Genomic DNA, 20,710 nt, shown 5'->3' with positions numbered 1-20,710 from the left:
TCTTGTTTAATTCATTTATTCATGTGTTATGATGAGCAGACACACCTTTGTTTTGCACTTTTAATTAATTATAATGACCTTTGCAAACATTACTTTTTGGAGATGTGATAGAATTCGCTGCATTTTAAACATGTGAGAAAGTAACGCTGTAGAGATGACATCTAGCAGCTGACTTTAGCTCCAGAGACATTGGGAGGTTTCTGCGGGAAAGAACATTTTGAACCTTCAGCTTGACAGTCACCCCAATGACAGTGAGCACAAGTGACTTTAAGATGTAAGGATGGATGCAACACATCTGTGCACACACTGTCAGATCTTCGATTACAAGAAATGACATGAGCCTACAGAAGCTTCTGTAATCACCCTGACCTGCCATCAATGGGACGACTCTGCCAGTGGTCAGAACCACATCCACACATCCAACACAACTTAGTCATTACTGAATGCCAAGTTATGCAATTAACTCAAACACTATTTGCATACATGCAAATCGTCTCCCTCCCAATTGGACTTGCAAAGTGGGACGCTCTGTTCTCATTAGTTGACCCAAATCTCTTACTTGTAACTCTGGATTTCATCAAAGTTTAGTCAGGATCTAATATTTCCTTTCAAGTTAACAGAGAACCACTGATTAATCATGTTGAAATAAGGAGTGCAACATGCCAATTCTAATTATATACTTATCAGGGACACCATCACACAGCCTGAGCCAGCAGGACTACAAATATATACACTGTAGTGCTCACGAATACACCTTATTTATTTACACCTTTATTTATGCTATGCATCATGAATATTGATATACAATACCTGCACTCATGAATCCATTTGGGTGAAAACTTCTTATTTTTCTTGAAAGAGACAGTTTTTGTTCCGCAACTACAACCATTGTGTTTGTTAGGATTTCATCAAAACACATCTTTTAAAGTTATGACTTAATCTGACGGTTACAACTTTATTTTTCTGCCTTAAATTATCACCATTGTATCTATAAAAGTCAGACGCATAAACCACGAAATAAAACTGCGCTGTAGATCCGTGCAGTCTCTGCATTCACAGCCTTCTCATTTGAGTCGTTAAGTGTAGTAAATTCCACTTAGATCAGTGTGTATGTGTGCTGTGTGAGCAGCTAGATTAAAGAGGAGGCCCAGAGGCATTTGGTTCATTTACAAAGCAATTGCTTTTATGTACAAAAAGCCCAATTCACTGTAGGTATTGTAAAAGCCTTCCGTTTAAGGGAAATGAGATTAATTCATTGTTTAATGTAACACAGCACCTTCTTAACACACACTTAATCATTTATGTGAAGGAATTGTGTTCTCTTGCTCTTTAATGTATTAAACCGGTAAACGTATTATTCAATATTTAACACTTTTGTATCATCTCCCAAATGATAACACAACATAATTGTTTTAAATATAAAAGACGACACAAAAGGCATTGTTTAGTTAGTGCAAATAGTAAGGTCAATGTAGTGCAGCATGACTGTAATTCAGCCTTCCTTTTATTCTTTTTATAGCATGCACGCACGTTGGGAAGAATATTCAGTGATTCCTAACTCTTCAATTATTCAACAAATCACCATTCCATTTCTTACATATTAAAAAATGTACCGTATGTGGAGCTTGAAAATGATAAAACAGCATAAAATACTCTTTTGAAATCAAAGCACCTATTGCATCGGCTTCCTTGGTTTTGTGTTTGTACAATTGGACTACAATCTGGATCCCCACAGTGCGCAAAGGAGGCACCGGCTGTGTTTCCACTGTAGTCTAAATCCTCAGACATTCACGGCGAGTAACAATAATATTTATGTGATGGAAATAGGTATCGCTGGGAATCATTGTAGGATTCCTCCCTTTCTCTTCCTCTATCAGGGGAAAACTGTGAATACGTTACAAATGCAGTGTGAAGTGCGGCGAACAATGCAGACCGGAGAACAAGGTCAGAGTCCTCAACATGGTCTCAATAGGCTCTTCCTTTCAACGGCAAATCTGGCATAAAGCAAACTAGACACAAAAAAGGAGCAGAATTCAAAGCTTGAACCTGTTTTAATCATACTTCAAAAGGCAGTTTTACTTTTCTGATTTAAAAGGAGACATTTTATTTTCTTATTATCTTTTATTTACTTCTGCTAACAAACATCCCTGTCAGGGAGCTGAGCAGTATGTGTCTTAGCAAAAAAAAAAAGCATTTCTGAAGCCAGTAAGTATTTAGTAAAGGATTAACGCAGGAGGCCTTGATTGCATTTAACAGAACAGGACCCAATTAGCATAATAGGCCCTCTTTCATTCTCTTTGAAGTCCAGAGCATAGAATAACAAATGTATATGAACCAGCAGCCAAACGTCAATACATGGAAATGCCACAATCCTCAGTGGAGGGTCTTTGGGTGAATTTTTTGCAGGAGGAGGGAAAAACATCCCATTTTATTGCAACATAAGCAGAACAGAGGATGTGATGGGTCTTCTAGCCACCAGGGCCAGCAGGCGCTGTGGGGCCCCCAGATCCTGGAGGAGAGACGGAGGCAGAGAGGATGTGGCTGCCGAGGGAGGTGCAGCCCGATCTCTCAGGTGTTTTCCGAGCGCACCACGATGCAGATGAGTGAAAGTAATTACTCTCCAATTAAAGATAAAGATGTCACTTGGGAGGGAGCCGCAACACAACAGCTCACCGAGAGACAAGGAAAGAGTTCATTAAGTGGGTGCATCATGTCCCATCAGTGTATGTATCAGAGCGATTTATGACCAATGTAACATGATAAATATTTGTGTTGAAACCTGCAAAATTTGCGAATGAAAGAACCGTCTCACTTTCTATTTAAAAACATCCTCTCTATATTCTTTTCTTTTTGAATCAGAACTTCAATACACGTATTTCTCAGAGGTTTCTTTTACAATTGCAACGGAGACACAGTTCATGATTTAAAGATATGAATTCTGTACTTCAGAATCCAGAGTTATTAGTATCCACCTTCTTGGTTGAAAATACACGGAATTAAAAATGCCCTTTTGAGATGGAAAAAGCTTTGAACTTAAGAAACATTTCAAGAAGCCTCTCTTCTTCTCCTTCTTCTTTTTTTTTTGTATTGAAACTTCACCTCCTTTGAGCATGCCATAGTTTGGTTCCATCTCCAAATAATAGAATGAAGTTTAATAGGTCAAGGCAATCAATGTGGAGGTTCAAACAGAATCTTGGAGCTATGATGAGTGCACATTTTGTACTTTTCCATTGTACATGATTAGAATAAAGATACGGTCGATAAACACTCCAGTGATGTATTATAAAGAACAAAGGCTGTTAGGTAAAATGAGCCTTTCTTAGTCCAATTTCTTAATGAGCACAAGAATAATAAAACTATGTTTGAACATCTGTGTACACTGCACTGCCCAGCTCCTGCATAGAAAGTTAAGGACAATGACAAGTAAACTCGATGACTGTCAAACTAGACCATGTGAGATTATTTTGGTATCTGATGTTTCTAAAGTTGAGAATGTCACATCGTCACCATTTTGGAGATATTCTTCTGTTTCTGTTGTACAGTAAAATAGTTCCTCTTCACATGAACTTCTACGCTTCAGTGACAAACAACCACAATACAGCTGGCAGGGGTTGATTTGTTGGTTATCATTTCTGACTGTGAGGATGTGATTACTATACTTGAGTCAATTATAAGGCACTGTAAGCTTTGATTTTTTTTTTTTTATCATTCAGAAGCATGTAGATGAATTTACTTTTAAAGGTCAAGGGTGAAGGATTCAGGAGAATCTATATTCAGAAATGGAAACAAATATTCATAATTATGTTTCATTGGTGGATAATCACCTGAAACTGAATTGTTGTGTTTTTGTCACCTCAATAGTGAGTCTTTAATATCTACAGAGGAAGAGTCTACCCACCTTACTGGAAGCTGCCAAGCTAGAGAAGGTTAACAAGCTGTCAGTCTTCACAAAGAGAAGCAATTTTTTTTTAGTTTGATCACAGGATCATTTTCTTTTATTCAAGTTACTCTTGTGAGTTTGAACGCAGGTTTATTTACCCCAACAGCCAGAATACTTCACTGTAGCTGTAGTCTGTGTTTGTGTTCAGGTCAGTCTGTGAACAAAGGCAGCACTCTCCAGATACTCTGTTTCTTTCTGTTATCCTGTCTTTTCTTTAGCTCATGTCTTCTGTTTACATTTATTAAGTTAAGTACATTTCCCTCCATTCAGCAGTCAAATAAGAAATAATACACACAATGGATTTCAGCACCTACGCAGCTCTCTACAGCAGCGGAGAGTGAAGATAAATCCTCTTTTTAATTACAAAAGTTTATAAAACAAACTCTGTGCTCTCCTTGACTCCTGGTGTTTATTCCTCCAGAAGTTTCAGGCTCTGCCTGCGTCTGTCCCTCCACTCCGGCCTTTTAGTCCAATAACCGTACAGTACAATTATTTGTCCAACATCTGAATTAAAAATTCTCCAAAAGGCATCAACACCACAAACACACACACACTCAAAACAACACTCAAAGTGGCCACACCCTTGATTTGTGTAATTTTAGGCCTTCACCCCCGTACAGTTGTCATGAAGGGATAAATTAGATATAGGTGCCAAAAACAGTTTAATGCACCAGGCTGTAAAACATGTTTATGATTGTTGTATAATTGGGCATTTTAACATTGGCTCTTATGGGGTTTGAACCAACCTCAAGTGGCCATTCGAGGAACTGCAGTTTTTGGTACTTCCATGGCAGCTTCATTTTTCAGCCCTGGAGGTTGCCCCTCGGTTTTAAATGGCCACCGTAGGAGAGGGCGAGACAAGGGGTGTTCAGTTGGTTTCAGATAAATGTGATAAATATGAAATAAAATAATAGAAGTAATGAAATAAATACATTTGTGATGAACCAGATCTTATGTTAATATCTTTAATATTCACATTGTTATAAATTTCCATTGTGCAACCTTCCCCAGTCACACAGAAAATATGTTAAAGGTTATTTTCATCCTGATGTAAGCAAAAATAAAATTCATTTTGGCAAGCTAAAAGGAGACTGGCAGTGCTACAGGTACATACATATGATATTTCAAGTGGTTTGGTGTAAGAACATTATCTGAGTTTTGACAAAAATACTACCATCATGACACGTTTAGTACCTTTTTCCTTAACATTCTGTACCTGACGGACAAACAAAGAAAGAAACAAAAAACAAACGAGTTCCCAGTTTAGATCACACTGCAAGTAAAAGCAAGTCAGTCATACCTTGAAAACATGATACAGTGTACAATTCAAAGTGCAGTGGCATGTATAAAATATTTTTTTTATTATTATCATGAGATTAACATTTGTTAGACATGTCCATAGTTAATAAGCACAGCAGCTCCCATTTCCCTGTTGCTTTCAGCAACTAGAAACACATCAACGAGTCAATGCTGCATGAGCCTCATAGAGCAGGTTAAATGTTTAGTACGTTCTCGTACCGCTGTATGGAAAGGTGTAGGTGTTCAAAATCAAACAAAATCCTCCTTTCTTGCAGAATCCAGTTGTCTGCTCTCATCGCGGAATAGCACCTCAGTGTCCAGAAATAGCTTGAGCTGAGAAGTGATGAGAGAGAAAGACAATTAGTTCAAAAACAGTAAATATCAGAAAAGCAAGATAACCATGACAGTGGAATTTATCAAAATAAACACAACTTGAGTTTTTCTTCCTTTTCTAGGTTTTAGTGCAACATGAATGAGTCCAGGCTTTCACTGCACCACGACCAAAAACACGTGCAACATTAGCCAAATATTATTTTCCCCTTGATGTAGAGAATCCAAAAGTCAAGTTGACATGACACCTGAAAAAGACTAACTACAATACACCTGTATTACTAAAACGGACAGAGAATAAGAGTCATTTTTAAGATGTTCTCACACGAAAGGCAGCTGCAATACGAAAGCCATAGACCTGATAAATATAAGACAGCACCTTCTACATAGTGTACTGATACATTCATTGCATACAAAGAGAAAATCTCTCATACTCTTCCTCCATGTGCAAATAAAGCACTGTTGTGGAGGGTGCATTTCTGCTGGACGGTGAACAGTAAAGCAGACACACACACACACACACACACACACACACACACACACACACACACACACACACACACACACACACAGAGTTGTTAACAACACTGTAAAGTTGATAAAAATCCAATTGGAGCAGTAGAGCAAAATAGAAATCACACAGCACAACATGCAGTCACACAAGTTCTCAAGGACTGAAGATTCCTTACACTGTAGATAATAACAAATAGCCCGGTCATGATAATTACAACTTATTGTACATATCCCATCAACGTATCAATATATGGACATAATTTTTGACATCACCCGACAAAAGCACAACATAATGCAAAAAAAGATGCTTGAGGTAAATGATTATTATTAAATTCCCTGTAATGTTTACAGTGCCCTAATGTCATTTTGGACAATAACTATCTGCTGAAAAATCAAAATTTGAATTTTTTTACTCCCTTATATATAGTTTATCTCAATTATTTCTGGGACAATATATTATCCGACCAAAGCAGTTATCATGACAGACCTAGTAGCGCATTCAAGTCAGAAGGGAAAGGCAAACACAGCTTAATATACACTTTGTTACAGTGTGTGTGTTCATGTTTCAACTTCTGAGTATTTTATGTACATGTGCCCATAAACATTTTTTAAATCTCCATCCTGCAATTTATGTCATCCTTATTTGTCCATGGAGAGCTCATGGGAAGAAATCACAACAAAATCGGTAACAACATTCCAAATAAAGTATTTGTCAGTGTTGGCTGATGCACAGAGGTTTTTTAATGAGGCAGTAAATTGACACAAACCCTCTTTTTACAGTAACAACAGTGATATCTACTTTTTTTTTCTGACTTATCGCTGCCAGTCTACAGATGGGGAGCTAATTGGTGCTGTGGAATGCAGCTGTGCTGACTGCTGATCTGTCAAGGTGCTAAATCAAAAGGTGTCTCTTTTGTTAATTACACACAATGCTACAAACAGTCATGTTCGTTTGAGCCCTTTCTTTCCTCAACCAGCCATAAATATTTTGGCAGTGGTACAAAAAGAAAAAAAGAAAACAATTTACACACAATTATCACAGTGGGACGAGCAGACTGCCTGCAGATGTTTGTTTGGATCATAATGGGAGCAGAGGCAGGGCTTCCCTAACCCAGACAAGATGTGTTTCCTACAATCACAACAGAGCAGTGAGCATGCAGCGAGGTGCAAAGCACACAGGAGCCCCTCTGTTAGAGAGAATTAGAGAGGCCTCGGAAACATAAGCACCGTAAAACATGCAGTTAAACCTTACTTTATTTCTCGGATTAGACAAACGTGTAGTGAATCCCGTTGCTTAGAGGAGAGGGAGGCGCCAGAGATACAGGAGGAAGAGGAGGAGGTGGAGGAGGGGGTGGGGGAGGAGGGATGGGGAGGTTAGCCTGTGCTGGAACTACAGAGGAGAAGACAGGAAGGAAACAGAGAGGGAGAAAACCACATTGGTTGTTAGTCGAATGGACAAGCTCTGGGACAACAAACAATGAAGGAAAGAAGTGAGAACCCCACAATGTTTTCTGAAAGGACACAAAGCTGTGAGCGTGTTTAAGATCTGTCAACCACACAACCATACTTCCTGTGCTCCTCATACTGTTGACAGTGGGGGGTGGGCGACATGGAGAACATCTAATATCACTGTATACACGTGTGTTGTTTTTATATTTTGGGAGAAGTCCGTTTAGAAACCTTTTAAAATTCAAGTAACATGATGAGAATGTCTCATGGTTTTTTGATAATCCACACTGATGAAGATTCCCATAACTCAAATGTGGCCTTGAAGCAGTCAAGTTCATGATCCGATCCACAATGACACGATACAAGTAGATATATTAAAGTGATAGCCGTCAGAGCCATCAACGGAAAATTAACCAGAAATTTTTACTGGCTGATATATAGTATATATAGTATAATTGTCTTACAGTTTATCTAGCAATTTTGATTACATTTAATATACCATAAAAGGAAGATGTATGGAGCTGACAATTATTTTTATTATTAATTAATCTGCTGATAAAGTTCATTAATTGACTGTTTTGTCTATAAAATAGTGAAAATGCCCATCATATTTTCCCAGAGCCCAAAAAGGTTTCTTCAAATGTTTTGCTTTGTTCGACCATCGGTACAAAATACTGAAGCTGCTGTTAGTGATATTTTTTATGTTAAAATAATAATATATTCCAACAGTTATCACTGTAATAGTAAAAAGAGAAAAGAAATGTTCTGGTATCCCTGCACACTTTATCCAATCAGGACGGAGAACTCCATAAAGAGGCGGTCCTGTCTGCTTGTGAAAGCGCTGTGAGCAGGATCCTCCTGTCTGGTGATTACCGCATCAAATCCTTTCACCTGAGGAGCTTAAACCAGCAGAAGTTCTGCTTTTATGCTTGAAAAAATAAGTCACTCATTTTTTTTATTACCAAAGAAGTAGCCATTTAATTCTCTGTTGTTAAAGGTGCCCCTCCTTTATTCAGAAACACAAAAGATCCACCAATGTACGTACACGTGTTAGCAAACCTATGGGCTTTTTGTTTTTACCAGGTTTCAGGTGCTAATAAAATAGTTCTTTGTGAATTTTATGACGTCAACTTGATTTCATTCAACACGTGTTTTTCCTTCGGAATCCCAAAGAGTGAATGATTGGAAGGTATTTGATAAGAATGTCTGTAGTTAAAACCACCAGTCATTTGAGGCCCATTGTGATCTGTATGCAGTGACGTGATGTGTGCTTCATTTCTTCATCATTTGAACATTCCATCATCTTAAAAGAGGGGAAAAAAGCAATGAATAGTTGAGGAGGCAGTCATTAATATTTTGTAGATAAATTAGAGGTTCTTTTCAATATTCCTGACAATTAATTACAAAATACCAAATTTCTGAATAACAAATTCAACTATCAAAAACACTTTTTTAATATATACTGTACATCATTTCAGAGCTGCATATCCCTGCTATTATGCTGGCATTATTGAAGTCTCTCATGCATAATACTGTGAGAAAAAAAACCCTTCTTTTAATTCAGGGATTTGAAAGTGCACCAGCATACCTTACTTTAACACCAAAGGGAGAGAAAGTCATTGATTCAGTCTCCACTGACAAGGTGCCACCAGTTATATTCTCTGACATTTCTCTATGCTGGAAATAATGTTATAATTGTTGACTTTGCCTCACTGTGCATATTAAGCTTCCACACATGCTGACAGCTTGAGTGTTACTGTGTGTGACAGATATATGTGTGCATGCATGTGTGTGTGTGTGAGGCAGACAGACTGACAACCTGCTGCAGCTACAGTGAAAATGAACTTGCCTGTCTGCTGTAGAGTATGAAAAAGATGAAAAGTGAGCGCAGTGTCTTTTATGCAGGTTCAGAGCTACGTTCAAAGCAGCAGCAGTGGTATGCAGAAGGAGAGTGGAGTTTGACTGGGTCATTGATCAGCACACAAAATGGCCTCATCAAGTGATTCCTCCCCCTGTCTGAAAGATTCTACACGGATTGCAATTAGAGGCTATCTGCACTACTAAGAAGGAATAATGTTCAGTTATTAGGAAATGAACAGCCTTATTGCTTGACTCTGCACCTTACGCCCTTCTCATCTCCACTCCATCAATCCAGAATTCTCCCTATTATCCCCCTTTCATCCAAAAGATGTAAATTTGATGAGAAAATTTACTGAAACTGTCAGCACTGGTCTGCTTTACATTTATTTTTGCAGATACAGTAATTATTTCTGTAAGTGTTTCTGTGGAATAATGATTTTTACACTCCTTTATAAAGCAAAGATATAAAAACCTTCAACAACCTACAGGCTCAAACTCACAGACGATATATTCAGATGATATAAGTAACCAACCTGCGACTAGTTTGCTCTTGAGCGAAGCCTCCGAGGCGAGAGCGTAGGACATGGTGATGATCCTCTCCTGCTCCTGCAGAGCGGAGTCGAGTGCCCCCAGCCCAACCTCTGGCTTGTCAGCAGGCACTGTTGATGCTAGGGTTTGAACACTGTCCCATGCACAAAGAAAAAAACACAAAACCGACCATTCATGATGCATCAAAAATGAATAATAAGCTACTTAATAATAATTACCACATTGCTCATGCACACGTCTGTAGGCTGAATGATTGTCAACAATGGGTTTGAACCTGCATTTAACTGGGTGTTCCTGAAACACCAGAATCAGATAATTATGAGCCACACTTAAAGGTGCAACATGTAAGATAAGGCAACCTGTCAATTGTTACTCCAAACAAATAGAGGGCAGCATATCACCAGAGTCACCGCCAAATGCTGCTCACTATACTCTTTGCTGTAGCTATCATTGGCTTAGCGAGCTGCTGTTCGCTACTGTAGTGAGATCAGTTTGTCCTGCAGCAACTCACCGTTTATGCTCACACAGTGGCCATTTTCCCCTGTTATGCTCGGGGTGAGAAACAGAAAATCTGAAGCAACATTGGGCCATATTTCAAGGTAAAACAACATCTTTAATAATGCATTAGCTAACGTGAGCATTCAACCACTTTCTAGCTAAAGCTATCGTTTGATTAAATCCAGTGTGTTTCACTTTTCAGGCTTAAATAAATGTGTCCAAGCTATCCGAGACAGCATGTAGCACTAGCTAGGAAGTGGTTGAAAGCTAACTTTAGCTGTTGTCTAACACTAGCTAATGGGTTATTAAATATGTTGTTTTAAATTGAAGTACAGCTCGATGTACCCCTGAATTTTTATTGATCATTGTCTTTTCAGTTGCTGATCAATGGAGAAATTATAACATTTTTTCAGATTACCTGCATTTATAAGATTTGCAACCTGGAACACACCATACAACATTTGAGCTTCCCACTCTGAGCATAACGTCAGAGGAAAATGGACGCCATTTTAATATGGCCTATGCGGGCAACATGACATCAACAGTTATTTCTTCACATTCTGTTAATAATGGAAGTTTATCTTTTGAGTGTTTGAAACTAGATTTCTGGACGTATCTGACACATTTCACTTTTGAATGCAAAATCAGTATCAGTTTATTTTATTTACCTGGACTTTGCCAAAATGCTTTTGATGCGCTCCACCTTACGATGACGATCCTCCACCTCCTGCGGACTGAGAGGCTCCTCGGGCTCTGAATCCACATAGCGCTCCGGAATCAATACTTTCTGAGGCTTGGAAAGCTACACAAAACAGACGTGGTGTGTGTTGAAATCGTAGGCACTTTATCACCATCCTTGTTATCAAGTCACCCCCAAAAATAATAATCTGTCCATTTGCACAGCTGAAAGATATGCAGATGTAAGAGGGATATACGATGTTTATGAAGCTAAGAATACAACAAGTATTAAACTGCTCTTGGACATTAAGCTTCTTGGTTAAAGCTGCAAAAAATATCTGATCGAACAACACAGACCAGACAGAATGATGCTGCACATAAGGGCTGACTGCTCAGTGTTTTATTCTACAGATCATTATTCTGCAATTTGTTTTAGGTAATGTTAGATGTCTGTCAGTCAAGCCACAGTCAATGCTCTCACTGTACGAGGGGCGTTTTTACACCGCTTACTAAAAAACGGGGCGCTCATGTGATGATAACATGATTTTTGCAAGAACAAAACAAGCATTTTTCTGAGAGAATGTGTCAGAAAGGTTTTGAAAATGTAGTCAGCAAACAGCTTTGACCCTCCACTGCATAGCTTAGAATAAAACCTCTTACCTCTTTGTTAAGATCCAGGTCGTATTCTAGCGGTTCCAGGTCGACCTCATGGGCAGGAGGGGTAGTGGCCATGGAGCGGAAGGTCAGCCATTCGTCAGAGTGTGACCGGGGTCTCTCTTTGTGCTCGGGAGGTCTTTCCTCCCCCTGAACGCTCCTAACTCCCTGGGCCTCCTCGCCCTGAACAGCCCTCTCGAGCAACTGCAGGTCAAAGTCCTGCTCTCTCTTCCACTGGACAACGGACAAAGGAAACAAAACATACTATGAAACAAATTACAGGATGCTGCCATCAAGTTGTCTCGTTAATCAAGCAAATGTGAAAGTTTCACTTGCCTTCACACATTATTTCATGTAACAAGTACTGTGCAACACTCTAGTTATCACTGTCGTGTGCGTATGTGTGTACAGGTGAGAAAAAGGGAGAAACAAGGGAACATGCATCGATATGTATGAGATTTAAATGCATGCTTATAAGAGACTGAAAGCTCTCAAATCAAAGCATGCTCTCAATCCTCTACAACAGTGATAAAGAAGACAGCACAATGACACTGAAACAAACAGGTTCACTTCACTCATACTGATGACAATTTCACTAAAAATATCATAAATATATGATAAATAAAAAACATGGCAAAATGATTTCATTAGAAAATAATGTTTATTTATTTGCAAACATTCACATGTGAAAAAAGAAGGGCTCTTATAACTAACAATTAATTAGCAGATAAAGACGCCGAGCAAACACTGAAACCAATATATGAAATGCATGTCATACACATTAGTCCTGTCCGAATGGAAGGCTTCCTCTCACAAAGACTATGAATGGTAGATGGGACAGCGGTAGGCCCCGATCCACTGACACTAAGATCATCTTTATCTTCATTTAAGTAAAAGACAAAAGAAAAATGCCATGATTAGGTTGAGATGATGAGGCTCATTAGGCTTTGCTGAGTGTATGTCAATGTTTTGGTCAGTATAAAATAAGAAGGCACTTTCTTCCTCTGTCTCACTCACACACACTCACTCGAAAGCACTTAATTGAAGAACAGCGAGCATTAGTATCTAAATGAGAAGAGAAAAGACACCTGGGTGCTATTCTTATGGATGGTAGTTTGGTAAAAGATTAGGGGGAAGTGAGTAAAAACGAAATAATCTGTATCCGTATTTGAAAGGGGCGGGGTTTAAACTGGAAAGTGGGTGGGGTTAACCTGAAATTGTTAGTTATAGCCCGGGTTGATCAGAAGTTGCTGTATTAATTATTTATTAGAAAATTATTTACAGAGCAGCTGCAGAATTGAGCTTTAGAACAATGTTTTTGATTTAAAGAGCTATTTACGGAAGTTTTTTTAAACTTAAGCTTCAGCTTCAGTCAGCTACTAATTGAGGATTTTCCTTCTTCACAAGTATGGATATTGACACATTTTACTCAAATGATACTCATAAAAAGGACATTATCTGTAATCAACTCAACTCTAAAAACTAGACTGTCAGAGTGAAAGCAACCGTAGCCAAGGCATGAAAAGATCAGTGAGGAGGGATGAGAATGGATGGATAAAATGATGTTAGGGTCTATAACTACTCAGAAATTGATGGATATGAGGTGTAGATGGCATCGAAGGCCTGTGTCTGAGGTAATTAGTGTGTTATGTGTTTGACAGGCAAGTAAAGATTTTGAGCAACAATAACTCTCTAACCAATGTAAATGTAATTATTTCCACTTCAAAATAAACACCTCTTCAACAATTATATTGTATTATTGTGCACACTTTTTGTGCTACAGTTAAGTGCTAAGTATAAAGCAGAAACTGTTGTTCACTTCTCTGTATAGACTTTTTTCACAGAGGACATTTTGACATATCACAGATGGAAAATCACAGGTGTAAATAACAACATTAACAATGGCTGAATTCCATTTAGTTACTTCAGTTTTAGGGTCCATGTTTGTCCATGTTGCCTCACTGTCACAGTGTTACAGCTTACTGCTGCAGGAGAATGAAATGGAGCCATTGTAAAATGAAAAGTTCATCCCAAAATCAAGAAAAAAATGTTCTCCCCTGGGGGTGAACTGTCCCTTTAATGTTATGAGTAACACCTGTCCTTTTCCGACCATGACACGTCAATGTCTGCTGTAAAACAATTAAAGTCTGAAAACAACATGCACAGTTAGATCCACACAGTGAATTACCATCCTGCACTAATTTAGCTTATTGCTACCAACTCTGTAATGTCAGGAACAGAGAAAAGACAGACTACACTGAGTGAAGGCATGCATGACTACCGTAGATCGCCACTCTCGGTTTTGTTGTCGTCATGCATGAGAGTGTGACGTGTGATACTGTTCTAGTAACATACTGATCCCAGGTCTGCTGAGAGCGGGCGCGAGGATGAGGACGACGGGCGCGGCGATGGAGAAGCGTGGCGATCTCCGTGACTCAGGGTGCGTTTGCGCTGGCGGACGAGGGCCTTCTGGTGCCTCTTCATCCTCTCCAGCTGCTCATCAGCACTCATCTTGCCCCTCTGCTGCTGCTGTGCCGGGTCCCCAGAGTACAGACGCTCCAAGGCACTTTTTGGTCTCTCCTGAGAGGAGTGGGAGGAAAGGGAGTTGATACAAACGAGTAAGGAAGAAAATAAAAATAAACCTAAGGAGAACGTAAAAGCATAGCTAATGTTAATAAGGAATGAAAAAGGAGCAATTCACAATTCAGTTTTCACTACTGAGACATTTCTGAGGTTATAATTGGAGCATACAGAGAGAATCAGTTGCTCAGTGTACATTACACCACAAATGTTTAATTTTCAAACCCAAAACATGACACGTACTACTCTATCTGTGCTGTCTCTCCAGTGATACAGGTTTTACTTTTTAAAAATCTTTGATCTATTTGATTCTTTGTTAGTTGCGAGCCTCACCTTCATTCCGACAGCTGATGCTGCTCTTCGTAGGGTCACGTATGAGGAGATGCTTGAAGACTGATTTAGCCTCAATGCAGAGCTAGCCACTCCTGAGGGAAAGCCAACAAGCATTAAAATGCTGTTCCTGACTTGGCAAAACAGCCAAATGCTGGTGTAAAGATTTTTTGACATAATAAATAGGGTCCAGTTAAATAAATCTGTCCCACTGGCTCCGTCATCTTCATACCTCTGCTGCTAGGTAACGTCTGGTAACCATCATGTCCATATGCTGCTACAGTGATGTGGCTGGAGCCGTCTCCAGCTCCCATCAGCTCTGGATCGCTCAGGAAAGGCCGAAGTTCCACCTGAGACGCACAGACAGAGATTAGAAAATGTAGATTTTTCTGTTTGTGCTGCTTAGATGTCTGAATTTCACACACTGTCTGTACCTTACTGTCTCCGTTAGTGTACTGGCCAATCTCTCTGTCCCTTTTGCGTTCATCTGACTGTCGTTTGAGGCCGCGTACAGAAGTATGTCTGATGACCGTTGTCTCCCGGGGCAATGGGGGCACAGCAGGGGGATGCTCATCAGGACTGTAGAGTTGAGGTAGAGGAGGTCTGGGAGGCACATCATCCTCACCCTGCATACAGGACAACTTTATTTTTTTTCACATTTTTTACATACAGAATAACTCTTTTATTTTTTTATGCTGTAAAGAACCAGCTGAAGTCCTGTGGCAGGCGGTCACTCACCCATTTAAACCCACTAGCGATGGTTGCAGAGTGGCGTAAAGGCTGCTGGCTAGGGCTGGAGGAAAGGGAGGGTGTGTGGCTACTGGGGCTGAGGTGGGGACTGTGCTGCTGCTGATGGGACAATCTCATCTCCATAGCAGACGGGCTCCCAGACACAGAAGGCACTGATGACACCGACACTGAAGGCACAAATTTCCTCTCTGGGGAATTCAATGAATATGAACATGTAACATGAATACACACATGCTGTAAAGACAGTGCATTCTTGTCCCATGGGAAATGTTCGAGGCATTAGTACTGAGTATATGATATTAATTGGGAGATATGATAGCGTGACCACGTAGCTGTGCATTGCACATCAAATATCATTTACTTTTTTACACATGAAACCTCTAGGTAACGTTGTCTCACCTGGGTTGGTAACAGAGGAGATCGTGACTTTGTAGTTGGCTTTACTGGTGCTGAGGCCTGCAATGACATCCTCAATCCTCCACAGCTCTTTTCTGATCTGGACTTTTTCTTGCTGTACACAGAAAAACAGAGAAACACACACTATGAATAACTTGTATACCAAGGCAACCTATTACAAATAAAACACTATCTATTATGCCAAGATACAGTTTTAATTTTAAGGTAATACATGATCCTCTGAACAGGTCCCACTAAGGTTGGGAATCGTGAGGCAGCTTATAATTTCATTCCATTTCAGAGAGCTACGATGCAAATGATTTATTTCTTCTGACTGTGTGACTACCTGATACTTTTAAAACAATGCCGGGTGGCAAGACTCGCCTATAAGGACTTTGAATCAGTAGTCTGTAACTCATTCCCACACATAACCATCTGTTAGACTGAATGACTTGTTTGTATGTGTGTTAACAGAGATCCCTGAGCCATAGACCTGAGAGAGATCGCTGCGGCTCATCTGTCCCTGCAGGGCCGACTTCAGCCAGTCCACGTCTCTCTCCAGCTGGCTGTACTCATTCCATGCGTTCTCCATCTCCTGCAAAACACAACAGAGCACACTCCATGTTATAATTAGACATCTCATGAGGATTATACAGATTTAGTCCAGTCACTCTTGGCCCATGTGTGGTGAGATGCAATTTGAACTAGAGAGCAGGTGTCTTGGGTTACGTCAGCTTTATTATGCTTACTCACTTGAGTTTGAGTTTTCTATTGTTTCCATTGCTCAGTCAGTCGTATACATATATTGTACACAGTCTCCACTGAGAGTGTTACAAATACTTGAACACAACCAATGTGTTTAGAAATGTTTAACTCTTGTCTACTCTTGTGTAATCTGTCGGTTTATGTTCTATTGAAACTCATCTATTTTCATTTTAACACTAAATATTTTGAATACCGCCGAGCATTCTGACTAAGCATCTTTCTGAGTGGTGAAGAAATGTGCTCATGAGTTTCTTTGTAGCCTCAGGTTTCGTCCCCGAGCACTCATTTTGACAGTAACAGTCAACCCGAAACACTGTGCCAGTTGCAGAAACCATCAAAAGGGAACAACTAAAAATAGAAGCGAACATCTTGTTTCCGACCAATAAAAACATATTTGCGAGTGGCAGCATGTGCTTAGTGATAGAGGAGACAGTCTGAGGAGTTTGATTCAGAGTAACTTACCTAATCAAAACTTAAGGAACAACACTTGGGGAGGGTGAATGTTACATATTTTTACTTTCACAAACACATCAAAGAAGCTATATTTTTCATTATTAGCGTTATTGTGTCTTACTGTTGAGACTTTGGAGATTTCAGCCCTGATGTGCACGACATCCTCTTGTAGTAATTTCTGCTGATAGGCAATCTTCTCTGCATGGGCTGGCTGATCTCTGTACTGCTCCATCTGCTGGTGGGAAACATCCAGCACAGACTCCAGCTTGTCCTAGATAGGAACATGAGAGACACAGTCACAACATAAGAAGCGTTTATGGACCACACCAGTACAGGCTGACACAGATATTGTACATATAAAAGTTTGAAAAGAAGCTAATTTTGTGAATGCATAAGAGAAAAACCTTGTCCTCCTTCAAAGTGCGTATCGTGGCCTCGAGCTCCTGTAGAATCTTGTCTTGTTCACACAGTCGACTTAACTTCACCTGAAGTGAAAACATAAGAAAAAATAAACAATCAAGAAAAGACAAAGGATAAAATCTAATCTCCAATTATACAATCAAGTGTGGACAAAATGCAACAGAGCAAAACAAGAAACGGGGCTGATGAGATACAGTATCTGTTGACAAAACAGAGGTTGACTGCTCCATTCTTGTCTTCACCCAGCTGCATTCACAACGACGCAGCCAGATGAGACGAATTGATCGTCTACTGTAGTCCTCGCTGTCTGTAAATATGTCAATAAGGCTCATCTCTGTGAAAAGCCCAGGGGAATTCCTCTCATCAGCACAGTGAAAGAAATATCAAAAGGCTCTACACTGTCTGGTTCGGGGGCGAGATCGGGTAATACCCATTATGAGTAATCATAATCAAAAATCCATATTTTCAAATTCACTTTTGGAGAAAACCGTGTTTATTGAGAGTGACAGATTTGTTTTCCCAGAATTGGGTTATGTGTTTATGAAAACAACATAAGACTGCCTAGTTCACAGTCTTCCTCACGCAGTGTATTTTTTTCCTCAGATCTATTTATCATTCTGTTCAATTAATAATTAAGCTGTTTTTATTTTGCTGCCGTATATTGTTGTTTTTAATTGCATGAAATATTCATTGTTCAGACAAATTTACTGGCAATTTCTTATAAATTGTTAAAGTGGAACAATGCTAATGATGAAAAGCCAGGACATCCATCTTATTTACCTCCATTCAGCAGAAAACAAAGAGTGAGAAAAGCAGGATCAGGCAAATCAAACTGAAAAATTTAACAGCTCAACATCTAAAACTCCCATTACATGTATTTTTCCCTTTAAATTGCAGGGAGGAAAATAAAAGCTGTGGTCGATACTCTCAGGCTCACTGTGCTGTGTGGATGGGTGTCCCCACAGTGTTGCAATGTACATACGTTCCCTTCCCTCCACAGCCTCTGTTTACCACAACTTGAGAACACACACACACACACACACACACACACACACACACACACACACACACACACACACACACACACACACACACACACACTCACACACACACACAAACCACACTAAACCACACAGTAAAGTCAGATCTTCTCTGTAGTGGATTGTAAGAAGTCGGAAACGGAGATCTTAAAGAAAAGGAGAGATGGATAAACAGGGTGATTATCCTTTAAATCCTGAGAACAAAATGATTCACTTACATCAGCATCACTTTCTGCTATTTTCACAGGCCTTGATGGTCTTTCTGTTTTTAAACTCTCACGTCCAGTAACCTGAAATTCCCAACAGCCACAAGTGAAATAAAACCTTCAATATCAGTAATCCAATGAAATATTTTAAATAAGTTTACTTTAAAACGTCCAGTAAACAGATAACAACAACTTTTCTTCATACAGTGACACTGTTAGACAAATCAAGCTGAATGGGTCTTAAAAAATAATGAAGAAAAAAAATGTACACACACAAAAAAGAGGCATGAGCATGAGCTGCTATACAAAACTTTGTGCAGAAGCTAAGTAAAAACATCTATGCAGAAAGAGTTTCTGCATTTTTGTGTTCAGGGATATTATAAAAACCCCCAAAGCTGCTCTTTCCTGGCCACTATTACTGTAAGTAAGTTAAATTGCCAGTAGGGCTGGGCAATATATCGATATTATGTCATATCATATCCTCCCACAAATTAAGACTATGTGTCATCATATTGTGATATAGCCTCAGTGTTTCCTTCTTTTGGTTTTAAAGGCAACATTACAGTACAAATAAAGACTATTCTATGTGTTCTAATGTTTGCCTTTTATACATATGCTGGTATGTCTAAGACAAATCACATCAGAAAACGATGCGCAAAAAAAACGCAGAAAATCGAACGTGTTCCGAAAAAAATATGACGGACGAAAGTCTTGCAGTCAGTGTGCAAACATGATTGACAACGGGCGGCAATTTTGGATAAAAAAAAACAGACTTGATGTGCAAACGCCTTTAGTCGTTAAATCCACATACCGACAATTATTTATCAAAAATCTCATCTGGTTAATATTCTGTGAAATTACCAATAGCAATCCCTACAATATTGATCGCTATATTGGTCAAAAATATCATGATATTTGATTTTGTCACCCAGTCCTAGCAATTATAAAGTGCTTTTGAGGAGAATTCAAAATATCGAGATATTTATCGTGTATCGCCTTAAAATATTGCAACATTATTTTAAGACCATATAACCCAGCCCTGATAACTAGGTCCTTCATATGAACCATGAGAGAGGAAAATGCTGCTCTTATGACTCGAAGATGTTAGCTACAGCGTGTCACCTGTAAATGTTAAACTGTGTAATGAAGGCCTCTAGTTTCACACGGTAGATGACAGTGTGAATGCCAGTTCACCAGTGAGATCCATCTGCCTCCGGACAAACAAATCACAACTGCCTGCAGCCAGAGAGAAATCTGCCATCCCCAGAGCCATGCCACTAGCAGGGCTAAAAATAAGGAAATGTGTCTCCTTCGCCACTAAATTAGTACTTAAGATACTGTAGTTGCTTTTTAGTTAACCAATTCCATGTGTATGAACAGTATCAACTGGCTTATTCTTGAAATGTGCTATTGATTATGCCTTTTGTATTATAAAGATGTATTATACTGTATTATTTAGCAGGACTGCATTAGAGATTTAAACAATTTGCAGGTGGGAAACAGAACAAATGTACAGAACCATATCATTTTAGCATTTCAGGGTCTATATATTCCAATTATATCCCTATATGAACTCAGAAAATATCTGAGATTAATATACCTTGTTCTTTTATTCTTGGTTTTTGGTCATTTATAACAGCACTATTCAGCAGCATACTTTTCCGTGGTAGATAGAGGTATCAGTATAATGATACAGGGACTTCTCCAGATAACGGGGTGAAGATTTGTCTTCCAGTCCTCCGTCACAGTCAGTAATGCATGAAGCTGAAAAGTGTGGGTGGAATATGCATAAAACACCCACATAAGGATCACCACACCCAACACGGCGGTATGGACCAGTGCAAAGAAGGAAGGCTCAGTTAAAGGGGCATTCTACCTACTTTACATGTCAAAGTCAATTACCAGTCATGTGAAGCACTACACAGCCTGTGAGAACAGTTTTATAATGTATTCTGTGGTTCTAGAGGGAGCTTTGTCAAGTCTGGGAAAATAGTAATCAC

The 20,710-nt window shown here is 39.3% G+C and overlaps 1 protein-coding gene across 1 annotated transcript in view; it reads right to left on the bottom strand.

The window, feature by feature from the left end:
* Window positions 1-4,891: 4,891 nt before the first annotated feature.
* plekha7b (pleckstrin homology domain containing, family A member 7b) overlaps window positions 4,892-20,710 on the bottom strand; it is an 81,840-nt gene continuing 66,021 nt past the window's right edge. The window contains exons 15-27 of the mRNA XM_073465234.1: window positions 17,449-17,529; window positions 17,166-17,315; window positions 16,320-16,421; window positions 15,830-15,941; window positions 15,419-15,618; window positions 15,115-15,306; window positions 14,913-15,030; window positions 14,684-14,775; window positions 14,126-14,350; window positions 11,777-12,004; window positions 11,107-11,240; window positions 9,925-10,073; window positions 4,892-5,572 (exon numbers count right to left, since the gene is read on the bottom strand). Coding sequence (XP_073321335.1) covers window positions 5,550-5,572; window positions 9,925-10,073; window positions 11,107-11,240; window positions 11,777-12,004; window positions 14,126-14,350; window positions 14,684-14,775; window positions 14,913-15,030; window positions 15,115-15,306; window positions 15,419-15,618; window positions 15,830-15,941; window positions 16,320-16,421; window positions 17,166-17,315; window positions 17,449-17,529 — 1,806 coding nt within the window. The 3' untranslated portion in view covers window positions 4,892-5,549. The remainder of the gene's footprint in view (window positions 5,573-9,924; window positions 10,074-11,106; window positions 11,241-11,776; window positions 12,005-14,125; window positions 14,351-14,683; window positions 14,776-14,912; window positions 15,031-15,114; window positions 15,307-15,418; window positions 15,619-15,829; window positions 15,942-16,319; window positions 16,422-17,165; window positions 17,316-17,448; window positions 17,530-20,710) is intronic.

This window comes from Pagrus major, chromosome 4 (genome assembly GCF_040436345.1).
Source record: "Pagrus major chromosome 4, Pma_NU_1.0".
In the NCBI taxonomy this organism is placed as follows: domain Eukaryota; kingdom Metazoa; phylum Chordata; class Actinopteri; order Spariformes; family Sparidae; genus Pagrus; species Pagrus major.
Note: the sequence above shows the minus strand (reverse complement) of the source record. Positions and strands in the feature narration are given on the sequence as shown.